This window comes from Pagrus pagrus, assembly GCF_965226575.1.
Source record: "Pagrus pagrus genome assembly, chromosome: 10".
Classification (NCBI taxonomy): Eukaryota; Metazoa; Chordata; class Actinopteri; order Spariformes; family Sparidae; genus Pagrus; species Pagrus pagrus.
In genome coordinates this window covers 29162010-29187753 of record NC_140194.1, presented here as the reverse complement: position 1 = coordinate 29187753, position 25744 = coordinate 29162010, and the positions used below count along the sequence as shown (strand labels likewise).

The 25744-nt window shown below is 41.5% G+C and overlaps 1 protein-coding gene across 1 annotated transcript; it reads left to right on the top strand.

The window, feature by feature from the left end:
* The first annotated feature begins 9660 nt into the window (after window positions 1–9660).
* On the top strand, window positions 9661–18695 carry klhdc4 (kelch domain containing 4). The gene is made up of 13 exons (XM_084364586.1): window positions 9661–9872; window positions 10184–10275; window positions 10707–10785; window positions 11074–11172; window positions 12899–13035; window positions 13286–13378; window positions 14394–14556; window positions 14640–14718; window positions 14837–15045; window positions 15429–15660; window positions 15764–15946; window positions 16151–16270; window positions 18270–18695. Exons 1-13 carry the CDS (start codon window positions 9774–9776, stop codon window positions 18440–18442), a joined length of 1758 nt encoding a protein of 585 aa, XP_084220712.1. The 5' UTR covers window positions 9661–9773; the 3' UTR covers window positions 18443–18695.
* Window positions 18696–25744: the final 7049 nt, after the last annotated feature.

Genomic DNA, 25744 nt, shown 5'->3' with positions numbered 1-25744 from the left:
AAGACGTTCTTACTGTCCAGCTGTGGGTGTCTATTACATATTATCCTGTGGTCATCTTTGTTAGTTCACAAAAATCAAAAGAATATATATAAAAATAAAATGATCTGGGGCCTGTTTTTCATGTGTCCGGCCCCTTTAATGGCTGATTAAACATGTTAAACGACAATATAGCAAACATGTCTGTGACAGATGGTCTGTGTTGGGTTGTGGAAACCATTAGAGCACCTTGTTTTCTATTGGAAACTATGACAGACCAGCTGAGCAACATCAGAACACAACCCATAAGAAACCATCACACACCAATAGTGACCACTGGAACCATCTGGAGTACTGGAGCCGTCAGCGATCACTGTACAGCCTCTACAGCCCCAATAAGTACACACTCTCTGCCTCTCACTCTCATACTGTTGTATAGTAAGTTTGAGGTGTGGTGGCTGATCAATGGGAGGTGAAAGAAAGTGGGCGTGAGCCAACAAACTGCTCTGTACAAACAAATGAACTCCTGACAGCTCACCGATGTAGCTAAATTCCTTATACTGACCCATAACACACATGCTCAACCTGTGCAATAGATCATCTGATGCACAAATCAGATGTAGGTCAGTTGGTCAAGTTTACTTCAAATAATCAAGTAGATGCATCAGGAACAGAACGATCAAGACAAGGTGGAGTCCAACTGTAAAAATTTGCACTGAAGTAATCAGACATGTCTGACAGATGTTTGAACAAGACTGAAAGGGACTCACAACTCACAAGTTCAGATTACTTCTGGCAAATCATCACACATTAATGCAAAACACATCAGGGCATTCTATATAAATAATCTATACGGTTCACAATGTTTTCGCTCAGTAAGTTGCTCATGAATCATCTCAAGCAAAACACAAAAAAGAACAAATCCAAGATAAGAGGAGAGAACACAGAGAAACAAGCTGTCACAAAGTTATTAAAAGTGCGGTTCAAACATATTAAGACTGCAGTGGAGAAAAAAAACGGTGGCCGTACACAAGAAATCAAAAACTGAAACATGCATACTCCCTCACAGACTGCTGCTCTTTGTGTAACAGAGAGATGGCTGGAAGAATCACTGACTGTAAAAGAGACTGGCCACTACAACATGTCGCAACGAACCACGTCATGCGACTGCTCAAAATGAATTTATTACAAAAATAAACTTATTAGAATTCAGATTTCTTTCTTACAATCATTTATATTTTATTGGTTCACATATATGCACAAGAAATATTTTTATTGGACCTATTTTATGTTTGAAGTGACATTTCTCAGCCTCCACCTATGGTTTCTAGGTCAAGTTGGGATTTCTCAAAGCTACATAAAATAGATAAATTAACAATGCCACTTCCTTTTTATTCAGTTTCCCTTTTTACTACTGCACCTTTAAGAATATAAAAAAAAAAAAAAAAACACTCCTTCCCTCTCATTGTTCGAGCACTTGAAGGAGTTCAGCTTATTTACTTGCATGATTCTTGCAGTGTTGCAAACCATGAACGCACTTATTGAATAAATGTAAATGTACTATTTCCTATTTTTCTCACACTGCTGCTGCTGCTGATGATAAAGTCTGTGTGAGAGGAAACCAGATAGAGCAGCGGCTGCAGTACAACAAACAGTCTATATCCACACTGCAGGGAACACTGGCAGGTGTGAGCTCTGATTTTCACTTCCCTATAGAAACACACACACACACACACACACACACACACACACTAAGACATCCACACGTAGCGGCATTAACATGCTTCCCGAACATACGTGTGCAACGAAGCTTACACAAACACACACACTGGGTGGTGCGCTGAGATCAAACACTTTACTTGTGCTTGTCTTTGTCTATTGTCTGTGAGGTTTAAAGGAGCACAGAGGAAGGAGACATGACACACACACACACACACACACACACACACACACACACACACTGCATTTTATTTGCATTTGCCTTACAGCTGATTTCTTCAAAATGACTGTAGTCTTTATTATCCCAGTTTGAGATAACCCCAGCACTTTAGTTACAATTAAAGGCATAGTATGCAGGATTTGTCGGTTGCTGTTTGTAAACACACCTTTACTATTTTCAAATTGCTTCATGGCAGTTACATTCAACCATGTGGGAAGGCTGAGAGCAGAAGAGAGATTACACAGAAAAGTAACCTGGTTGCTATGTTTTTATGGATTCACACCAGCTGTCATCCAAAAACGTCACAAACACAGAATACCAAAATGCACAAAAAAAAAAAAAAAAAAAAAAAAAGAAATGGGAAAAACAAAAACAAAACAAAATAAAAAGGTGGAGGGCAGAGTATAGACAGACTCCACCACACTTTGTTAAAACTCTCCACACAGTCAGCACAGAAGAAGTCCCAGTGGAACACTCAGTGTGTCTTTCTGTGATTACCTAAAATACTCGAAACTCTTACATTTATGTTTTTAGAGCCCAATATAGCACATACAGTAATTACTGTAAACTACACTGCAATTTGCTACTTTCTGCAACATGTACATCTAAAAAGAAATAAAAAATATTATCACTAATTAAACCAACATAATGTTACATACATGTTTACTTCAACATACAAGTTTTCAACACATAACATTGGTATGACGTAATGAGTTCTGTTTGTAATGAGCACCTACTGACAATTTCCACATAATGTTGCTTTAAAGGACCTGTTTGTAAGTTCGTTTTTTGAGTCTCATTCCCAAAGCATCAGTTTTTGACGGATTGGAAGTGGGACTCAAAAATCTAATTTCTTTTTATTTCTTTTTTCTTTTTCTTTTTTTACAGACCTTTTCCATTGTTTTGACATTGTTTCTGAGCAACAGGAGGATGATATCAGTTTTCCATACTGGTCCACAATCGTGTGTGTGTTCCTGCCCCCTCGTCCGTGTGAATGCAGCAACAGTGTCTATTTCTAAAACCATCCTAATCACAGGCTGGATGATGGTCTTTCTTTTCAGGTATCAACATCTGCGCTCATCTCATCACCTCAGCCCTTTATTCTCCCCCTCCAGCGTCAGTCACGACCAGACGTTCAGGCTAACAGGCAGACGGCACGAGGCTGAGGGCAGTATTGACGCAAGGATGCTGAGTCACAAATGCATTTGTAGGTGTGCGAGTGTGTGTGTGTGTGTGTGTGTGTGTATTCATGCAGAGGGGCACAGGTGCAAGCCAGCCATCTGTTCTTCTGTTTCCATCACGGTAAACAACATTTGTTCAGAGAAGATGTCCATGTTCCCTTTTGGCTCACTAAACTGGGCTTGAAAAGTACCTCTGTTGTCAAGTCCAGTTACATTGTCTTGAATGAAGTCAAGTCACATTAGGCCATGCCAAACAAAGCAGAGTTATTTCAGGTCAAATGCAGTCAAGCCCACGTCATAAATTCGGAGACGAGACGAGCTAAATCTAGTCAAATTGAATAACCAAAACAAAATAAATTAAATCAATCAATTCAAGTCAGGAAAGTGAAATAAAAAACTGAAACCAAGCAAAAATAAGTCAAAACAATCAAACCAGATCGAGTCGAACCAGGCCAAGCCACGTCAATCTCAAATATTGTCAAGTCAGTTAACTCTAGCATTTTCCGAGGAGAAAATGACAGGAAAAACTAGTTGAAGGCGGCATCAGAAAGACTCTAGAAACCAACAAGAGAGAGCTACATTTTGAAAGTATCCAACCGAAAAACTTCCTTCGTGTAGAGCCACTCCTCCAAAACACATGAATTTATGGATCTAATGAGGAAAAATCTGAATATAGGTTGGAGGTGGGGCCCTCTTCATCCCAATGAAAGCTGCTCAGTGGTATATGAAGCCAAAAAACTTCGACTTCCTGTACTTTTTGCAGAGCTTCCAATAGAGTGTGGATGTTATGTCAAATTGGCTTCAATGCCCAGAGTTATCCCTGGGGGCTTACATGACCTACACTGATCAAGGCTTCCCATAGGCCTCGCCGGCCAGCTGGGAGAAATATTAGACGATAGTTCGCTACATTCCACAAGCTTTCTTAACTGAACTCATCTGATAAATAAATAAATAAATAATAAACTGTGTTCAATGCCCAAATCCTATAAACACAAGCAAAATAGACCTCACAAACATGCCTCCATCCAAAAAGGGTACCCAGTGAATACACCCAATTGGATTAGCCACTAAACAAATCCATTGCTCAGGTGCTGTGTGCTTCATGCTACTCGGTTAGCTGCTGAATGAGTCTGTCGCTCAGGAGCTGTGTGCTTCGTGCTACTTGATTAGCTGCTGAATGAGTCTGTCGCTCAGGGGCTGTGTGCTTTGTGCTACTCGGTTAGCAGCTGAATGAGTCTGTCGCTCAGGCACTGTGTGCTTTGCTCAACTCGGTTAGCGGCTGAATGAGTCTGTCGCTCAGGGGCTGTGTGCTTTGTGCTACTCGGTTAACGGCTGAATGAGTCTGTCGCTCAGAAGCTATGTGCTTTGTGCTACTCGGTTAGCGACTGAATGACAGACTCTGTCAGAGGCTGTGTACTGTGAGTCCTGAACATTGTTGTCATCGCCAACCAAAACCAACTAGCATTACCTCATGTCTCACTCACATGTTAGAAAACATCTAATCTAATAATTAACTCGTTAATAGCCTTAGCAAGATGATCGGAACACTCAGGTCATGCGCAATGAGTGCATGGGCAGAGACAGGTATGCAGGTAGACAGACAGGTAGCATTTCATTTGGCCCGTATGAAATGATTGGATGGACTTATAAGAGACCAGAGGTTTTTCTTTTATTTGTCAGTGCATTTTCTTTACTGATTGCTGTCAGGATGTTAAGAGATTTTCCACAAATCTAACAAAAAATGCCTCAAGAGTAACTTACCAACCCCAGCTTTAATGTGATGTCTCACAAAGGAATTCAATCAGACACCATTCAGGTTATTGGCTGGGCTAGAGCTGTAGAGAAAACTCTTATTCTTCACTGTTAGTTTTTATTTGATACTGGCTCTCATTTAATGAAATAAATATGTTTTTTTTTTAATCTTAACTTACTTTTTATCCAGTTTATTTCTCAGGGACAGTGCATAATAATGAACATTACTGTAAATTTGCTGGAATTAGTCAAGAGGGTAGTTTTATCTGTAGTACCTGGCCAGGTGTAAAGTTGGCAACCTAAAATCAAGAAAGACGTTCAAACCAACACTCAGGAATGTAAGATATGTCAATTACAGTAAAAGCAGGACAACGACATGGGCAGCAAGAAAAAACTGAGCAAATTACAGCCTGTCACTTTATTCAGATGTCCCTCACACATGGACAGTCACTGACAGTCACTGACAAGCCCTTACATTGAAGCTGTGTTGATGGTGTGGGTAGAGCATTTGATTTTTTAATTACAACATGCCTCTCAATAATTTCAAACATGGAACATTTCAGAAGCTTGACGTAAGGATATTCACCATGTGACACCCTGTCTGCTGATCTGCCTGATTACCCCAGTATAACTTAGGTTCCATGGGCTTGTTTGCCCTGTTTTTGCCTCTAAGACATAGAAATGTGCCCTGCATACTTCAGTAAGTCTGCAGACTGGTTGCAAGAACAATGGTCTGAGAAGCAGTATTGCTTTTGGGCCCCTGTCTCATGGATCCCCACATGACTACAGTGAGATGTTTTAGTGGGTCTGGCTCCAAGTAAAGGGGGTTATGTTTCTTATTTGTAATATTAATACCATGCAAATTTGCGGTTCATCATGTTATTCACTTGCTTGACAGGTTGTGCACAGGCATAAGTTGAGAGCTTGTGATAAGATGTGTGACTGTCCTGAGGTAGAGAAGATAAAGACATGGTGAGACTGAGGCTCTCTGATAACCTGCTTTCTCTCTCTGTCTGTTACTACACAAAGACTCAAACAGACACAATTATGGAATACGCCAGTGAATGGAATTGAAAAAATTCATTCTGTCACTTACTCATATGCAAGCATACACACACACACACACACACACATACACACACACGCACACGCACACGCACACACACACACACACACACACACACACACACACACACTAGCAGAGTAGCACATACCTTGGGGCACCTCAGAGGAAAACCACCAAAGGTTAACAGTCATGTGCCGTATGCATGTGTCCGTGTGTGCGTGTGTGTGGTCAGCTGATGTGTGTGTGAACCTTTGTGACTGTTTGTAGATACTGGGAAGGGAAATGAATATCACAATATGTTGACAGATGGCTGGAAAGAGCTGATACCCACAGCAGACGGTGATGAATTCACAGGTCAGTTGTAAACATTGTGTCCTCCATTTTTTAATCACCGTGAACAGATATGAAATAATTACAAGTGATGGAGATGAAGGATAAGATTTCCATTTGACCAGTGAGGGACGAACCCATTCAAAGGACAGGAAGGCACAGATGAGAAATCCTCAGTGAGATTGCAAAAGCAATTTAAAGTGGTATGAATCTATCTGATGCCATCATTTGACTGCCACATTTAATTCTGCATTGGGCAATTTTTCTCTGTTAGAATAGCATCCTTCTATAAAGCAGATATCATTACTCGATATGCAGGTGTCGCTTTAGTTTAGGCACTAAAACACTTCACAAGATCTTATTATCAAAGGAGAGTAACACATTACACCTTGAGGTTGTCCTACTGGAGTGGGTTCAAGTCAAGGCTTTGAAGGACTGGCTCCAAAGAAACACACAGCTGCCCTCTTTTGGTTATAATACGTACTGTCAACCAGGTTCAAAGTGTCTTTGAGGCCACTTGCTGCATCTTCCTGGTGACCACTTTATTTGTGAGAAAAAGGGGCTTTCTTTCAGCATCTCCTCAACAAATCATCATGTTTTATCTGAAAATTAACAAATGTTTCTGGATGCTGTGTGCATGCAGGGCCTGTCAGGAGGGGTTTTAGGGACAAACAAATGCCCTATTAGGGTGTCAAGACACTTCCCTGCTCATTAGTACCTGTCGATTCTCTCTGTGACATTCCACACACACTGAAGATAAATGCACACGTGTATTCAAACACGCAAACAGACCCTCAGGGGCCTGAAGAAACTTCAGGTTGTACTTTAACTTACTTTGTAATTTCATCCATCAAAAAACACGATTAAAAACTGCGACAGTAGGGACCTTCAGCTTGTTGCTGCTATTAAATGCAAAACTCAGTCACATTATCTGCACTCGGTTCACTTTTTCTCAACTCTTCGCACAATTCTTGACTCTTTACTGACATGCAACTCAGCACAACAGTTAATGTCATTTGTCTGCCAACGGTGTCACTCATTATATATTAACCTTAAAAATGACAATTGTTGTCACTATTGTTTTTATTTATATATTGAGCACAAAACCAAGATGTAGTTTCAACAAAAATAAGGTCACCTATTTATTGCTGGAAAAAAGTTTGTCAGAGAAATTAACAAGAAATGTGGCAATATGTTTCAACGGGCTTCTTTTTTTTTTTTTTTGCCATTTGTGCCGCGAGTAATTCCACTTGCACAAAATAAAAGTAAGTAAGTCAAAGCATTAAAAAGTGATCAACAGTTAAGTCCACATTGACGTCTGCTGTTCTGAGTGCAAAGTTTTAAAAAAGTTAACCTGCACAGAGAAATCTGTGACTTTGCAATTAGAAAAAAAACAAAAATAATAAATAAAATAAAAATGTAACTACAAATCAAAACATTATATATTTCCTATACTTAAGATTAAATTTCAACATTTTCTACTTATGGCCTGTGTTTTCTGGCTTTTGTCACAGTAAATCATATTCAACCATGAAGTAACCACTTCCTTGAAGGCTTGTTCCTGGAACAGCAAGCTGCTTTTACCTGCTGTCAGACCTTTAGATAATGAACTTAGATGATGTTTTATCATTATCAGTGACCAGAGTGTGGTGACATGCTGCACTCTGTGGATTAGAGTTAAAGTTCAGAGCTTATACAGGTCCTTCTCAAAAAATTAGCATATTGTGATAAAGTTCATTCTTTTCCATAATGTAATGATAAAAATTAAACTTTCATATATTTCAGATTCATTGCACACCAACTGAAATATTTCAGGTCTTTTATTGTTTTAATACTGATGATTTTGGCATACAGCTCATGAAAACCCAAAATTCCTATCTCAAAAAATTAGCATATCATGAAAAGGTTCTCTAAACGAGCTATTAACCTAATCATCTGAATCAACGAATTAACTCGAAACACCTGCAAAAGATTCCTGAGGCTTTTAAAAACTCCCAGCCTGGTTCATTACTCAAAACCGCAATCATGGGTAAGACTGCCGACCTGACTGCTGTCCAGAAGGCCATCATTGACACCCTCAAGCAAGAGGGTAAGACACAGAAAGAAATTTCTGAACGAATAGGCTGTTCCCAGAGTGCCGTATCAAGGCACCTCAGTGGGAAGTCTGTGGGAAGGAAAAAGTGTGGCAGAAAACGCTGCACGACGAGAAGAGGTGACCGGACCCTGAGGAAGATTGTGGAGAAGGGCCGATTCCAGACCTTGGGGGACCTGCGGAAGCAGTGGACTGAGTCTGGAGTAGAAACATCCAGAGCCACCGTGCACAGGCGTGTGCAGGAAATGGGCTGCAGGTGCCGCATTCCCCAGGTCAAGCCACTTTTGAACCAGAAACAGCGGCAGAAGCGCCTGACCTGGGCTACAGAGAAGCAGCACTGGACTGTTGCTCAGTGGTCCAAAGTACTTTTTTCGGATGAAAGCAAATTTTGCATGTCATTCGGAAATCAAGGTGCCAGAGTCTGGAGGAAGACTGGGGAGAAGGAAATGCCAAAATGCCTGAAGTCCAGTGTCAAGTACCCACAGTCAGTGATGGTCTGGGGTGCCATGTCAGCTGCTGGTGTTGGTCCACTGTGTTTTATCAAGGGCAGGGTCAATGCAGCTAGCTATCAGGAGATTTTGGAGCACTTCATGCTTCCATCTGCTGAAAAGCTTTATGGAGATGAAGATTTCATTTTTCAGCACGACCTGGCACCTGCTCACAGTGCCAAAACCACTGGTAAATGGTTTACTGACCATGGTATTACTGTGCTCAATTGGCCTGCCAACTCTCCTGACCTGAACCCCATAGAGAATCTGTGGGATATTGTGAAGAGAAAGTTGAGAGACGCAAGACCCAACACTCTGGATGAGCTTAAGGCCGCTATCGAAGCATCCTGGGCCTCCATAAGACCTCAGCAGTGCCACAGGCTGATTGCCTCCATGCCACGCCGCATTGAAGCAGTCATTTCTGCAAAAGGATTCCCGACCAAGTATTGAGTGCATAACTGAACATAATTATTTGAAGGTTGACTTTTTTTGTATTAAAAACACTTTTCTTTTATTGGTCGGATGAAATATGCTAATTTTTTTAGATAGGGATTTTTGGTTTTTCTTGACTTTTTTGCCAAAATCATCAATATTAAAACAATAAAAGGCTTGAACTACTTCAGTTGTGTGTAATGAATCTGAAATATATGAAAGTCTAATGTTTATCAGTACATTACAGAAAATAATGAACTTTATCACAATATGCTAATTTTTTGAGAAGGACCTGTATATAGACACCTGAACTTCTCTGTGTCCTCCGCCACGCTAGAGGGCGCTGTTACATTGTTACACCGTGTTAACTTCCAGTTTGTTGCCGGAAGTAAATCCCACTTGTCAGAGGGAAGGCACGCGAGTTTGTTTGGATTTCCATGTGACACCGACTTCGTTCTGAAATAACAGATAAAACCTCTTTAACTTGAACACTATCAGTCTGTGCTTCACAGCAGTCATGGGCAAAAAAGGCAAGAAAGAGAAGAAGGTGAAGGGGGCGGAGAAGACAGCCGCCAAGATGGAGAAAAAGGTTTCAAAGAGGTCCAAACGAGAGGAGGTAACACTCCACCTGTACTAAGTGATAAATGCTATATGATAATATCTGTACTTTTCATATCTCACAAAGAGGACAAGGCCAATAGTTATGTAGCTTTGTAGAAATTACTGTTAAAAGTGTGTTGTAAAATGATTTGTAGCTAGCTATTAGCCTCGTCACTGCAGCAAGGGCTAACTGATTGATTAGTGAAAAGTAAACTGTCTGTAATATCCCTAGGACCCACAGCTAGCTATTTTTTGAAAGCCCTTTACCTCCTTCTGGTTTTGTTCCTCCCATCTTTCATCTTTCCTGCCTCCCTTCTCTGTCTCCAGGAGGATTTGGAGGCTCTGATTGCTGAGTTTCAGACTCTGGATGCAAAGAAGACCCAGGTCGTAGAGACAACATGTCCACCTCCATCACCAAGGTAAAAAGACTGCATCACCTTCTTCAGATGTATCCTGCCTAATGGGGAAATGGTTGTGCATCCAAGTGAAACACAGAACACGCAGAGAGATCATGACAAAAAACACTATACATAACAAATGTATAACACACAACAAATGTATTTCACTATCTCACATTAAACAGTGTTGATTAACATCTGGCCATCATGATCCAGTCTAATCAGCAATGGTTAAAACAACGTCACAATTATCATCCTCCACCACTTATATCTCAACAAGATATTTCAGTCTCGACTGACGGACCAACTTTGCTGTCATTACAGCCGTGCTGCAAGCTTGACTAAGAAGCAGTTTCACAGGAATGTGTAACTTATATATACCTGAATCAAGACTATCATGGCTGGATGATGTACATGTCTTACAGTCTCTGATCTGTTTTTATGTTTTTCAGATTGAATGCATCTCTTTCTGCCCATCCTGAGAAAGATGAACTCATCCTGTTTGGAGGAGAGTTCTTCAACGGCAGGAAGGTAGTGAATAAAATCCTCAGTGATTAATGAAACTTGCCACTTTTCTTACAAACTTTCCTAAAATGTCTTTTTAAGATGAATAATTTTGCAGCCTCTTTAAAGCAGAATTCATCTTTATTCTTAATGTAAACGACTGGTCAACTGAGATTTTGTTCACAATCGTTCACATGGTCAAACTGTATATAAAGCTCATGAGCTTTGATGTGCGTGATTCCTTTTTTCTAAGTTTTGTCAGTTTGTTACCGCAGTATTTACACTAAATAAATCCTGTTCTTGCCTTTTTTGCAGACGTTCCTGTACAATGATCTGTTTTTCTACAACATCAAGAAGAACTGTTGGGTTAAATCAGAGATCCCCAACCCTCCCCCCCCACGCTGCTCTCACCAGGTACACCCACAGCGAGGGTCATTACGCCTCTTTTGGTGCGAAACAGTGCAATGTTTTTTGCACAGTTTAACAATCCAGCAGACAGAAAACAACACATACTCCTCTATTTGTCCACCTGCCTGTGAGTGTTTGACTCTTTGTTACGTTAGTACTACATCCAAGTAAGCAAAGATCAGGTTTTAATAATTAGTTAACTATAACTATAATTAAAGGAGAAATTCACCATGTTTTATGCGAATATCCCAATCAGTGTTGATGGTACATGTAGTTAAATGAGCCAATAGAATCCCCAGTGTGTGGTGTCTTGAAAGTGTAAGTTGGATTATAGAGTTTTCCTGCTTGCAGCTTTATAACCTGTAGTCTGTCTGCTGAGAAGAAGAGCCTCATGGAAATTATATTTAAAAAATATAAAGCAAGTCATTTACTGTTTTTAAAGTCACTCTGTGAAGCTGAGGCCGATTATTCTGTTCGCACTCAGAGGCTGCTGGTGTGAAGCTGTGAGCCGTCTGTAATTCTTTGGTTACAGTTTTGATCACGTCGATTACTCTCCTCTCCTCCTCTGGAGCAGGTTCGGTGGTCGGAGAGATGATCTGCTGCAGGTTTACCAGCTGGTTTGACTCACTGTCATCTGTTGGAGCTGCAGCCCCGAGCGCTCTCGGAGATGCTGCTTGGCTCTGTGCACTCTCAATGTGCCTTTTGGTGTTCCGCTCTTGAAGTGCCCTCTCCGACCCCAACACTGATGGCTAAGGAACAGACGTTCAACACGTCCTTTTTGGGGTGCTTAGTGCTTTGAATTAAGTGGCTTTGTGTTAATTAATTACAATAAGCTTTAGTGTGTGTTTTCCACAGGTCTGTATGTTTTGAGACGGTAAACTGTATGCCTACATATTTTCTAAATATATTTAAACATTGCATTAGACTACAAAATACTCACTCAGTGGTCATATTTCCTCTCGGCCCTGCTGGTCTTGTTTTTGTCCAGTTGATCTTTAGGATCCTGAAGAAGGTCCCTGGCTGACCTCTACGCAAAGCAGAAGTGAACTTTTTAACACACAGGCGCTTCTTCAGGCTGGTTGTCGGCGACAGTATCCAGCAAAAACTGCCCACGCTAAAATTCACTGCAGCAGAAATAATCAGTTTCTGTTGGTGTGGGAGGGCAGTGTGAGCAAACTCACCACCAGTTGCCGTCTTCTGTCGGCAGCTCTCGATAGTCGCTGTTGACCATGTCCTCTCACGCTCTTTCAGCTGCAGCTCGGCCTCTCTCTGCTGGATGCCTTTAGTTTTTTACTCTGACTCGAATAAGCATCCAGCCAGAGTATCATAGTCAGCCCTTCTATGACGCCCCCCAGCGACACAGAGAACATTGAGGGGGGCTCACTGGTGTGTCCCTCAGCACTAACTAAATTCCAATAGATAGAGATTAAGGTTGAAAAATGTTGAAGTTACCCTTTAATAGACCCTGGTAACATCAAATTTGCTTGGAAGTCCTTGATCATTGTTGTGATTCTTCGTTCTAACCACCAGGGGGAAGACTATTGTCGCACAGGTCAGGGGAGACTTTGAAACTTATCAGCAATGTCATCACAGCTGATGGCCTGCTGCAACGAAACCATTTAAATCTGAGGACATTAAACCTCTTTATCTCACTGTGTTCATGCAGCTGTCTTCCTCCACTCCTCTTTGTCCCTCCTCTGTGTCTCCGTCTCCCCTCCCCTCCATCCCTTAGGCGGTGGTTGTTCCCCAGGGCGGAGGTCAGCTCTGGGTCTTTGGGGGAGAGTTTGCCTCTCCAAACGGGGAACAGTTCTACCACTACAAGGACCTTTGGGTGCTGCACCTGGCTACACACACCTGGGAGAACATCAAGTATGTGCAGAGGGTCATAAAAATGGATGTCGGGTTGCCATAAAGACTATTTTGTGATGAATTAATATATGAGGAATTCTGAATTGGTCCTATCATTTCCTTTTATATTAGTCAAGTCAATAAGAAATACACTGCTTCATAAAAAACAGTGCTTGATTATGTAAAATAAGTCCCATAGGTGCGTGGTGTGATAATTATGATTTCACAGACATCGGTGATCAGAATTGAGTTCAGGTGTTGTGTTTTTCAGGGCTCCTGGCGGTCCATCAGGTCGCAGCGGCCACCGCATGGTCCTCAGCAAGAAACAGCTGCTGGTGTTTGGAGGTTTCCATGAGAGCACCAGGTAGGCAGAAGGCTACTGAATGATAAACATGGACTGTACTGTATGCTTGTAATTGAGTTGACCATGGGCAGGTAGCATGTTTGATGACATCTTTACTCTCTCCATACCCTGAAATGGATGAAGGAAGACAACCTCTTCCAAGTTCTGTTGGTTTTAATGCTGCTAGAAACCAAGAGATCATCCCACAGAGATCGGCAAACTTTCATCTGTTAGAGTCAATATATCAAAATGAAAAAGTTGGACTTAGTCATAGTGACATACATGGCCTGGCTGTATAAGTAATGAATTTTTAAAATAAGTGTAATTTTAAATGGTAATATTAAAAAGACAGCGACATGTGGTTCTCATTATGTAGATTTGTTGACATAAAAAAGATGACCTCTGAATTTATGTACAGTGCGTGGTGGTATGCACCTTTACAGTTGGTTTGCGATCTGCCAATAAACCAGAAGAAGAATACAGTACATGCGCCTCAAATGTACAGAGGAAGGAAAAAGTCTACGAGTATTAACCCAACACATCTTTTAAGAGCTATGGAATTAATCATCCATCTTTGCTCACTACATTTTAGCCTTTCTTACCATCAGGTTGGAATAGACTTCATATTGGTATCTGCCATCAGAAACAGGTAATTATCGGTCTGTATCGGCTCAGTAAAATTCATACCGTGCACCATGAACAGGGTCACTTCTAGAGACAAACACAGTGAGAAAATGCTCTGTTGGGTTCTTCTCAGCCCAACAGAGCATTTTAGTGTCTTTTAGCAAACTGTTTTGCTTTCACAGTGGCCCACAATGTTACAGCACACGGACACAGTGGACACCACAAATAGCTAAAAAGCAGGTGAATATTGGACTTGGATTGATCGGGTGGAAACCAACATGACTTCAAATAAATGCTGCTCTGTATATGTTGGATATAAGTGTTTGCCGTATCACTTGACTGTTCTCTACACAGCAGTGTTCAGTTTAGTTTCAGCATTTTCACCTCCCGCTTCCCTTTCCTCCCACCGCAGGGATTTTATCTACTACAATGACGTCTACTCTTTCTCCCTGGAAACCTTCTCCTGGTCACGCCTCACTACGTCAGGCTCCGCCCCCTCCCCACGCTCCGCCTGTCAGATGTCCGCCACGCCCGACGGCACAGGCGTCATCATCTATGGAGGATACTCCAAAGTGGTGAGTGTGTGTTTGTGTCTCCCATATGGATATTACTTAAGATCTGAAATCTGAGTAATAGTTGTGTGATTTTTTTTCTACAGAGAGTGAAGAAAGATGTGGAGAAGGGGACCATCCATTCTGACATGTTTCTCCTGAAGCGAGAGGGTAAAGCTGACCAAGGTACGAAAAAGTTCATAGTTGGAGACAAAATCATTTAAGACAACATAAGTGATAAACCTTCACAGAAAACATCCAGCCAATATCCTTGTTGGTATTATTTTGTTCCTCTGTCCTCCAGAGAAGTGGTCGTGGTCCAGGTTGAGCCCCTCCGGTAACAAGCCCCCTCCTCGCTCTGGTTTCTCTCTGGCGGCGGGCCCAGCTGGCCGGGCGGTACTGTTTGGTGGGGTTTGTGATGAGGAAGAGGAAGAGTCACTGGAGGGCGACTTCTACAATGACCTCTATCTGTATGATACAGTGAAGAACCGCTGGTTCCCCGGCCTGCTCAGGGTGAGACTCTGAAGCTGCTGCATGAATGAGTGTTTGTCCAGTTTGTTTTCAGGTTGTCTGTCCCGTTCTTGTGAACGCGATATCTGAGGAGGGCCTTGAGGGAATTTCTACAAATTTGGTACAAATGTCCAGTATGACTCGAGGATGAACTGCTTCGATGTTGGTGGTCAAAGGTCAAGGTCACTGTGACCCAATGGCGCCTCATTCTTGTGAACATGATATCTCAGAAACACCTTGAGGGAATTTCCAATGTTCATCCTTGAGTCCAACTCCCTTAATTAAACTAGAGCCTATAACGTGAACAAATCATTACAATATGAAGCCGTGTTTAACTACTTGCTCGCTGTCTGTGATAGTTTATCATTTTAATTTTGTCTTTCCAGGGAAACAAGTCAGAGAAGAAGAAGCGCCGGAGGGGGAAGAAGACTGGAGCTGAAGGGGAGGGAGCCGAGACAGAGGGGGTGGAAGAGGAGTCGGCGTCACAAGCACCCACTGAGGTCGTCAAGGAGATCGTCACGGAAGACGGCACAGTGATGACCATCAAGGAAGTGATCCCTGGAGCTCAGGAGGAAGAGGGGGAGGAGGAAGAAGAAGAGGAAGAGGAGGAGGATGATGGCAAGATTACACAAACACACACACAAATTTAAAATGTGAAAACTGAAAAAATATAGACAGGCTGGATGATTACATGTTTCGTTTTCACCTCCTTATACCTCAGCCTCTGCCCCCCTGGTGGAGCCCTGCTCGAGGTCCAGCTCCATGTCAACAACGCGTCAGGGCAAGCTCTTCCTGTACGGGGGAATGTTTGAGGTCGGTGACCGCCAATTCACCCTGAACGACTTCTACTGCCTGGATCTCCACAAGATGGACCGGTGGGAGGTTCTGGTTGAAATGGACCCAAGTAAGTAAAGAAGACATGCAATCAGAATGACAAGAAGAAAGATATGAAAAGAATTCATGGTGAGCTCAGCTGATAGTCGTAAAGCAGCCAGTGTGACGATTTGTCTGGCCCGAATATCTTGTGACGCAGGAGAGCAGTTGGAGGATTATAAGATGGGAGAGAACGGCGTGAGTTTCATTTGGATTTATGATTCTTTCTCCTCAGAGACACAGGAGTGGCTGGAAGAGTCTGAGTCAGAGGAAGATGATGAGGAAGAGGAGGCCAAAGGAGCAGAGGGGGAGGAAGAGGAGGACGAGTCTGAAGAGGAGAGCGAGGATGAGGAAGGTAAGAGATAGTTCTGTCCTACACTTGTGTCTCTTTCGTTCCCACTTCACCTTCTGATGTGACCACGATTAGAAACAAGCACAGTATCCGGATCAGGATGTGGTTGACATCAAAACAGTTACACCAACCTTCAAAACACGTGAAAACATCTCCAATATAAAATCTGATATGGCATCAGTAGGAACCTCTAGGCACTGAATGCAACATACTGTTTCTAAATGTCTTTAATCTATCTATATATTTGAATTGGCCATACCAATATATTTGCTAATATCCCCTTTTTGCAAATATATGCACATTGGTCAATATGTTAGCCAATAGTGAACAAGAAATTACACACAGTAATCCAAACTTTTGTCTAAGGTGGGCTGAGACAGAGAGACATTTTTAGATTTCAACTGTTGAATGTCCTGACCAGTACAGGTCACAACTGAAAAAGACTACGGCCTTGTTCACTGTGCTCGCCCAAATCTGTTTTTTGCCATATGATGATTGTATTCAGACTGATTTTAGAAAGTCTGCAGAGCAAACAAACACATGAAATGTGAGTTTTGCTAATTGGATCCTAACCACAATTAGAGGTGGTTTGAAATATGATTCCAACTGGATTTCTACAGATACGTCTCAGTCCGGACGCTCTGGCCACTCAAAATGTCTTTCGCGTCACTCTCAGTGCCACGCACAACAACAACATCAAATCCAGAGTGACAGAAGTGCAGCAGAGTGACTAAGCAGAATCCGGCATGGAAGACAACACACAGTAACTGTCTGTGGACCGTCTTTGATGGCTCTCCATTTCTCATGCTTCTTTGTTTGGAATACACGTCACAAACATGTGTAATTATGCCCATGTTGTTACCACAGCAACTCATGCAGATAGGTTTGAGATGTTTGGACACAAATGCGAATTGATCACTCTGATCACTAAGCCAGCAGACAGTCTGTTTGAAAGATCTGATTTGAGAAACGGATCTGATTTGCTTGCAGTCTGAACAAAACCTATGAGTCTACAGCCATGCTAGCAGATCTTTAAGGTTGTACCCTAGACACAGCGATGCTTGAAACTAAGTGCTCACATTAACGTGCTAACATACTCACAGTGTTAAACATCAGCTAACATTAGCATGTTAAATGACTTTTAACAGGTATAATATTTACCATGCACTGCCTTAGTTTAGTTAGTCCAATGTTGTTGATATAATTTCACAATAATGGCAGCCTCGTTGTGGCGCTAGATGAAAACTCGAAAGATCACCAAACTGTGTTGAATTCATCCTCTGAGGACCATGAATGTTAACCTATTTAATGCTTATTGAGATAGTTCAGTCTGAGTCAAAGTGGTAGCCTGGCCAACTGACCAAAAACAGGCCTTTTTAACAGCAGACATTTTGTCATGTAACAGTAGGAAGAGGACGAGTGCAATGATGACTTCATTTCATTTAGCTGCTTCAGTTACAGGGTTCATCCTCATTCACTACAACACATGAATAGGACCGAGCCATAGATTCTTTTACTCCTATTGCAAGTCCAAATATTCGCAATAGGCCTCTGCATTCTGTACAGCCATGCCCCTAAATAAATATGGCTGATTTATCATTATCAGATTTTTAAACACTCAAATATTAATATTGGTATCAGCCTCAAAAATACAGTATCAGTGACTCTATACATATATAGACTTTTACTGCCTAGTTGCCTGGGTAAAGCTTTATAAACACCGGAGCTTATATTTGCCTCCATGCTCCCTGTTTGTAAGCCTGACTGTTCTGTCTAAGATAGCCAGTCTTTAGGAGTTAGACTAACTGTTACCTTGGCCACTCCTGTTCATTTGAGTCTACTTAACTCTGCCTGTTGGGAAATAAGCAGCAGATAGGCTCCCTCAAAGTTGATATTCGATCTGGCTGCAAACCAGCTAGAAGCTGTTCTCACTAAATTTGACCGTGATTTTGTAAAATGTTATGAGCAGCTTTAACCTGTCTACCTGACTGTGTGTTTCCAGATGAAGAAGAGCACCCCGCGGTGCAGGAGGGAGAGACAGTGACGGATTACCAGGTGCGTACAGAGCAGTACTGGATAGGACTGGCACGTGCCAACATGGGCCCCGACGCCAAGGACAAAAAGGTTGCCAAGGTCGCCCTCGCTATGGCTAAAATCTTCTATGAAGACCAGTAGTGGGATACGGCAAACGTGCCTGCGTCGTGTGTGCGTGTGTAAAATATTTTTTGTAATTACCTTTTATAAAACATCTCATTTGAACTGTACTGCAAATAATTACATAATACAATTCAAATTTCATTTTAAGACAGAAAACAAAGAAACACTTGAGCAGATGAAATTTGATTGAATGGACTGTTTGACATTTGTTGATATACCAGTGCACATAACGGTTTTCATTGTTTTTCAATAAAGTAAACCCATCATGTCACTAAATAATATTTCACATTTCTTACCTGCATTGCTGCTTGAGCTAAATGAGTGTTAAACAAGCAGGTAAGTCTCCTGTGAGGACTGACAAGATGGAGGTTGTACAGTTGTGGTCAAAAGTTTCCATCCACTTGTAACGGACTTGTATAACATGGCAGCCTTCACTTCCAGTGGTTTCTACAGCTCTCATTTTTCTGTGATGCAATGAGAGGAACACAAACTACTTTGTCACAAAAAACATTCATAAAGTTTGGATCAGTAATGAATTTATTATAGGTCGTCTTTGACATATAATAAATTAATCCTTTGGGTTGGTGGCCGGCCCGACTTGGGAATGAGACTAAAAAAATCAACATTCTTACAATTTGGACCTTTTAAAGGCCTATTGGTGATTTAATACGTTACCTTTTTTATGTTTCAATGAATCCGAAAGCTGTTTTGTTTCCTGCTGCAAGGGGAGACTGTTCATAGTTTTCAATAAACATGATCCTTTTATGGTGAGGACAACTTAGAAAAATGGTAATACACCGTGAAGACAAAAAAAATGCAAGTCAACGTTTATGAATCAGAGTAATTAAAGTACTTAACAAGTAAAAATAAATTATTAAAACACAGTTTGCCCTCAATGGATGTTTTTCTAAACTGATTTTCAACTCTCACAGTGACAACATCCAATATCCATACTCTACTACTGGTTTTCTAAATAGGGTTTGGCCCCATCTGGTGGACATGTTTGTCAGTGCAGTCAGTCACAGGTGGAGAACAGTTGTAACAGCGACTAGACCTGCAAACACTGAGGTGATTTGTCAGCGAAACCAACAATGCAGTGCTTTATGTAAGTGTGCTAAAACTGAACAAGCCAATACAAACATCAGGGTTATTGTACTTTTCCACTTGAAGTCTGTTATGAATAAAGCTCCACCTGAGAATGGGAGAGTGTACTTCAACAACCACAAGTTTTATTGTAGGTTTGAGCTGAAAGCAGCCAAAAGTACTCCAAGAAGAAGTTAAAAAAAAAACCCACAATCTGATATTTCTTCTGTTCCCTTCTGATCTAACTTTAACTGCTTTACATTGGTCATCTTTTCATCATTCTAGTTAAGTTGTGTCTTTCCCCAAGACTTCTGATTACTGGGCCTATTTTCTCCCCCTTTAGCAAGATAACTGCTTCGTAGATATGATGGTTTGGTGTGCCCCCTGCAGATAGCTTGCAGCAACACATGTCCTTTGTTTGAGTTTTACTCCACTACAACAAGCAAGAGGGAGAATGGGAAGAGAGAAAGCAGGCGGACGGTGAGCAGAGACGAGGAATGACTATATTTCGGAATCGTCAAACGATAAGAGGAGTGTTGAGGGGCTGGAGAGCAGGGGGAGCAGTGTGGGAGAGGGAAGAAGGTAGAGAGAGCAGGTGAGAAAGATGGGATGGAAGACAACGGCAGCAGGGAAGAAAGGAGAGGAGGAGCAGTGAGGGATGCGGGGAAGGAGGAGGGGAGGAGTGCACGATGTGTGAGGGAAGACATCAGTCACCGAGCGAGCACCAGCCTATCCCTCAGTGACCTATTTTATCCTCCATCAGCATGCTGAACGAGGGATGAGAAGAGGCTGATGAATAATAGAGGAGAAGGAGAGATGGATGAGAATGAGGCTGCCTTCCTCTCGTTCACTTCTCCCTCCTTCTCAGCCCCTCTTCTCCCTCTTTCCTGCGACCCCCTTTTTTTTTTATTTTAACTCCAGGACAAAAAAAGATTTTATAAATAACTTAAGAGATTTTTTTGGGCGCAGTGCTGACGTGGGGGCACGTAGCGTGTAATCGTCAGAGATACGTCTGTCGTGATTGTGTGTGTGTGTGTGTGTCTGAGAGAGAAACTTGTAGAATATGGGTATGTCAGTTTGAGGCGGGGAAATTTATAGCTTTGTCTTGACTCATTGTACATTATGTTGCGAGAACAAATTGTTAGACTTGTTATTAAAGAAGATGAACTGAGTCACTTTTGGCTGCAAGGATATCAGGAATGATGATGTCAGAGTGGCCAGAACTTCACTTTTGAACCTTGGATGGATACCACAGCGCCATATGTTATTTGAAAGCAGATCGTTTATATTTAACGATTCACAATTTCAAAGCACACTGCTCTGGAGGAACACCCCTATTGATCACAAGAACATTTTTTTTTTTATCAAGGCGTGTATGAGGTGCCACATAGACCATAATTTGCACTGAGATTGTCTTATTACGACCTGAGACATAATACTGAAAGAACTAACACACACACACACACACACACACACACACACACACACACACACAAACTAATGAAAGTCATTTTATATATATATATATATATATATATATATATATATATATATATATACGTTTGGGTGGATGATTAAGCATACATGTAGAGTCGGATGATGTCAGAGCCAATTGTCGCATCACTACCACCAGGTCTGTCTGGGGGTAAACTGAAGCAATTGTCAAATTTGTCAAAAAAAGCTTCTTCAAAAATTGTAAATGACCAGAGATCCTTGAGCATACAGTCAGAAAATATTAGACGAATGGGTCCTGAGATACAATATTTGTTGCGGACGGACGGACAGACACACACGACCAAATGCATGATTGCTTCATTCTCAACACTCTTCAACATGCTTTCAGCAGAACCCCCTGATAAACCCACTGTCCAGTGCCAACCCAGTACCGACACCAGAAAGACAGAGTTAGGAAGTAGCAGTTGAAAACAGTGGCGCATTTAGCAGCTAAAGAGTCAGATATTTTCCCCAGGTGTTGGTGGAGACCAAAATAGAGCTGAAAGGATTTAGCCTTGTTTTCATGTCCAGTTTGCTAACAGGATATATGCATCTTTTCATATAAAATGTTCTATATTAACTTTTATAATAATGACCTAAAAGATAAAAACATGCAAATGTATTTACAATTGTGAAATAGCTACCAAAAAATCAGTTACTGTAGTTTTACAAACTGCAAATGTACCCTTTATTTATCTGTTGTAGATGAGTGCTCCAACAATCTCCCCACATCCCTGCCAACCCAACCCTTTCCTACATCAGAGTACTACACCAAACAGTACAGTGCTTATACCTTTCCAAGACAATTCAACAGGCATCATCAGGTGTGTGGAGGTGAGAAAGTAAGCAGGGTTTGAACTTCTCGCTCAAGCTCTTAATTCATTCTTCACAGAACTCCATCACTTTTCACACCAATGAATAACACCATTAAAGTGAGTGCTCTTCCACATTTGAATATTTCACAATGATCACATCTCACCTCTTTCTGGCTTTTGATCTTGCCTGTGTCTGTTCAGAACACACTATAAACACCTTGCCTCCAACACATCAAGCATACTTATCTGCTGCTCACTGTCACACGTTTCCACTTCACCCAAAAGCCCCAAAATAAAAGTAAATGAAGCAGACATGTTGCTTGTCAACCTCCTTTCTACCACTATAGCTGCTGTCAAGAGCAACACACAGTACACATGGATCAGAGAGGAGACAGCCATGCAAAGACCAAAACCATGAGAAACACAGCTGCCATCTGAGGTTGGATGCATGAAATGCTAGATAGAGCGCCTATAAAAAGTATTAAACCCCTTAATTGTTTTCCATTGTTTTTAATACTTTTATAAATGGAGTCATGGTCAATATACAAAAAATGCACAAAACAAAAAAATTACAAAATACACGTACAAAAGTGAAAGCAGATTTCTTCAAAGTGATGTCAGGCACCTTTGGCCTCAATCACAGCACTGAGTCTGTGCGGATAGGTCTCAATAAAGTTTGCACATCTGGACGCTGCACTTTTAATCCATTCTTCTTTGCTAAACTGCTCAAGCTCTGTCAGGTTGCACGGCGATCGCACGTGAAAGCCCTTTTCAAGTCCAGCCACAAACTTTCTATTGGACTGAGGTCTGGGCTTTGACTCGGCCACTCCAGAACATTCACCTTGTTGTCTTTAAACCTTTTCTGTGTGTAGCTTTCGCTGTATGCTTTGGGTCATTGTGTTGCTGGAAAAGAAATCTTCTCCCAAGTCGCAGTGCTCTTGCAGACTGAATCAGTTATTCCTCCAGGATTTCCCTATTTGTTGCTGCATTAATTTTACCCTCTACCTTTACAAGCCTTCCAGGTCAGCAGGGAGGGTCTGCTCTAGGCAGATTTACTCATGTGCCATATTCCTTCAATTTCTTAATGATGGATTAAACTGAACTCTGGGGGATGTTCAGTGACTTGGAGATGTTTTTATATCCATCCCCTGACTTATCAACGGAGTTCCTTTGAGTGTTTTGTCTTCATGGTGTAATTGTAGCCAGGAATACTGATTAACCTGCAACTGTACCTTCAGACACAGCTGTCTTTATACTACCATCCCTTGAGACACATTTAATGCATCCAGGTGATCTCCATTTCACTAATTGTGAGACTACTACTACTACTACTAAAGGCACCTTTGCCTACATAGGGACAGTGCAATGGAACAAATTAGATAGGGATATAAAAGTCTTATCCAGCCTAAACTCCTTTAAAAGGAGAATTAAGGCCTGGTTACTAGAGAGGGTAGCGGAATAGAGAAGGTAACCATCGAATGTATTTAATTTCTTTTTTCTTAAAAAATATGTTTCTTTGGTTTTATGGTTTTAGGTGACTATTATACACTCTGTGAGTGTCATGTCATGTCTTGTCTTGTCTTGTCATGTCTTGCCTTGATGTTTTATGTGAGGACCACAATGGAAATAAGTCCTGGACTTTCTTGTGTTTTTATCCTCAATTGTACTTTTTATGAGACATTTTATGCTGCAATTAAATAAATCAAAATCAAAATCAAACCACCAATTGACTGGACCTCCGTTGAATAAGGTCAGTCACTTTAAAGGGGGTGAATACTTATGCAATCATTTATCATGTACTTATTTTACTTTCCTTCAAAAGTAAAAGTTCCTAATGTAATGTCAATTACTTTGAAGGAAACTGTTTTGACTTTGACATTAAAACTTTTTTTTTTCAATTTATAAAAGCAGTTATGGGGAAAACAATTAAGGGGGTGAATACTTTTCATAGGCACCATAGATAGACAAACCTCACTTTTAGAGTTAACCTCTAAATTTTGACCTACACATCCTCTCATATGTATTGTATACCCATTATTTCATTAATGCTCTGCTTTTGTCAAAATGTAACCTCATGACCCAGTAACAATTATCCATGATTGTGTAAGCAGCTTCTTAGCTCTAATTGACACTGGTCAGATGATGTCATGGAGTTGTGCGCTCAGACACTTGTGTTACTAATTTCTCTAAATCCTAATCCCCATGTTGTGGTCAGGAAGTCAAACTAACTGTGTCCCATTCTCCTGCTCACCTTCTCTCTATCTCTCTCTCTCCCTCCCCCATCCCTCTCTCTCCTCTTTCTCTTCACTCCCTCCCTCCCTCTCTCTCTCTACTACCAGTGTGTTTAGAGGCCTAAGCCTTAATCCCCAGCCTCACAGTGATTTTATTACTGTAATCTGTGCTGGAATTGGCTTAGCTCTCCCAGACACTGGCAGACAGAAGGACAAGGACAACAAGAGCAAAAGGGCAGCTGTAGGGAGGAGTTGAACGGGAGAAAGGAGGACATGGGAAGAAGCGTGAGAGAGTTCTTCGTGGTCTAGAGGAAGTCATGGAGAGGACAGTCAGGGAGAGGTAGAGAGGACAGACAAAATGCATGGTCTGAGAGGAGTTCACCTGCAATAATAATTTTACTAACGTTGTATCACCTGGTGTTTCCATTCTTCCCACCCTGACATCTAAGCATCAGTCAAGTGGTCCATAGTGGGACAAAAAACTCCTGAGCAAGGCACTTTAAGGGTAAATCCACTGTGAATCATACAGGGAGAAAGATTCAGCTCTAAAACCCAACCAGCACAAGTAACTGGCAATTAAACAAAAGCATGTGTACCAGTAGCAACAGCAGTGAACAATACAGCCAAATGAATATTTCTCATGTGTTGTCATGGCTGCATCCCAATGGAAAATGTGCTACTACTGTCTCTGCCAATACTTGAAACATATTAAATTTGAAAACAAGTTTTAGCAAAGCATCTTTGCTGCATGCAAAGCAGTGGGATGCAATTTGGTGTCCGTCAATGCAGCGGGAGCGCCAAGACAAAACGTCCGGCAAAAAAGAAGTTGAACCGAGCTCAACTTTTGCAGCAGAACAGCACAATGTTAACCAGGAAGGTGTTGTTGGTCGAAAAACATTCCTTGCGGATTAGTATGACGTGAACAGTATCTTTCTACTGTTAGGCTCGCAATCATCCTGACATAAAATAAAATTGTCCCCACAGTTGCAAAATCCTGTCTGTAAGTATTACAAACCATATTCTGGCTCTTCGTGTCGGTTTAACCGGCTGCTGAAGCCCAGCTCTCTCTCAGTCCTCTCCCACTTCCATGTCTCCTGTTCCCACCTGCCTGGTGTTTTTTCACCAGAGTCACAGTCCTCAGAGTCAGAGATCAGAGTCGCTGTAAATCACCTCTGGACTGTATCCCCTGTCTTCAAACTTACCGCTGTCTATTTCAGACACTGTGTTCAGCACCAGTCTGCTGTTCAGCCATGTTTAATTGGGGGCTGCTGAGCCCTCCTAAACTGAGCTCCATTGCAGTGACTGCCGGATGATCTGAGGTCCAGGCAAACTTCATTCAGCAAATAGGGCCACTTAGCTGCATGGCTAATGAAGCTAGCTAACGGCATCTAGTGTATAGTAGACTATACAGAGCAGCAGTTGTTGGTTGCTCTAGTGATAAGCTGCCCTCTATATTTTTGGAGCTACATTTAATTCTGGCCATCCAAATTATAACTTTCACCTGTCACTCAAACTGGACTTTGTAGATCATGTTTCATTGTTTCACATACTGACGGACCATAATAGTGTAAATTAAAAAATCTGTATCAGAGTCAATGTTGCAATCAGTCAATCATTTGAAAGCCTCAAAACAAGGTGCTATAAGTAAATAAAATCCATTTCACACTTAAGTGTGGTTTTCCTTCAAGTATCATAAT

Coding starts and splice junctions, on each gene's coding strand:
- klhdc4 (XM_084364586.1), top strand. CDS start 9,774: ATGGGCAAAAAAGGCAAGAAAGAGAAGAAGGTGAAGGGGGCGGAGAAG. Junction 15,947..16,150: donor TCTGGTTGAAATGGACCCAA/GTAAGTAAAGAA, acceptor CTTTCTCCTCAG/AGACACAGGAGTGGCTGGAA. Junction 16,271..18,269: donor GGAGAGCGAGGATGAGGAAG/GTAAGAGATAGT, acceptor GTGTGTTTCCAG/ATGAAGAAGAGCACCCCGCG.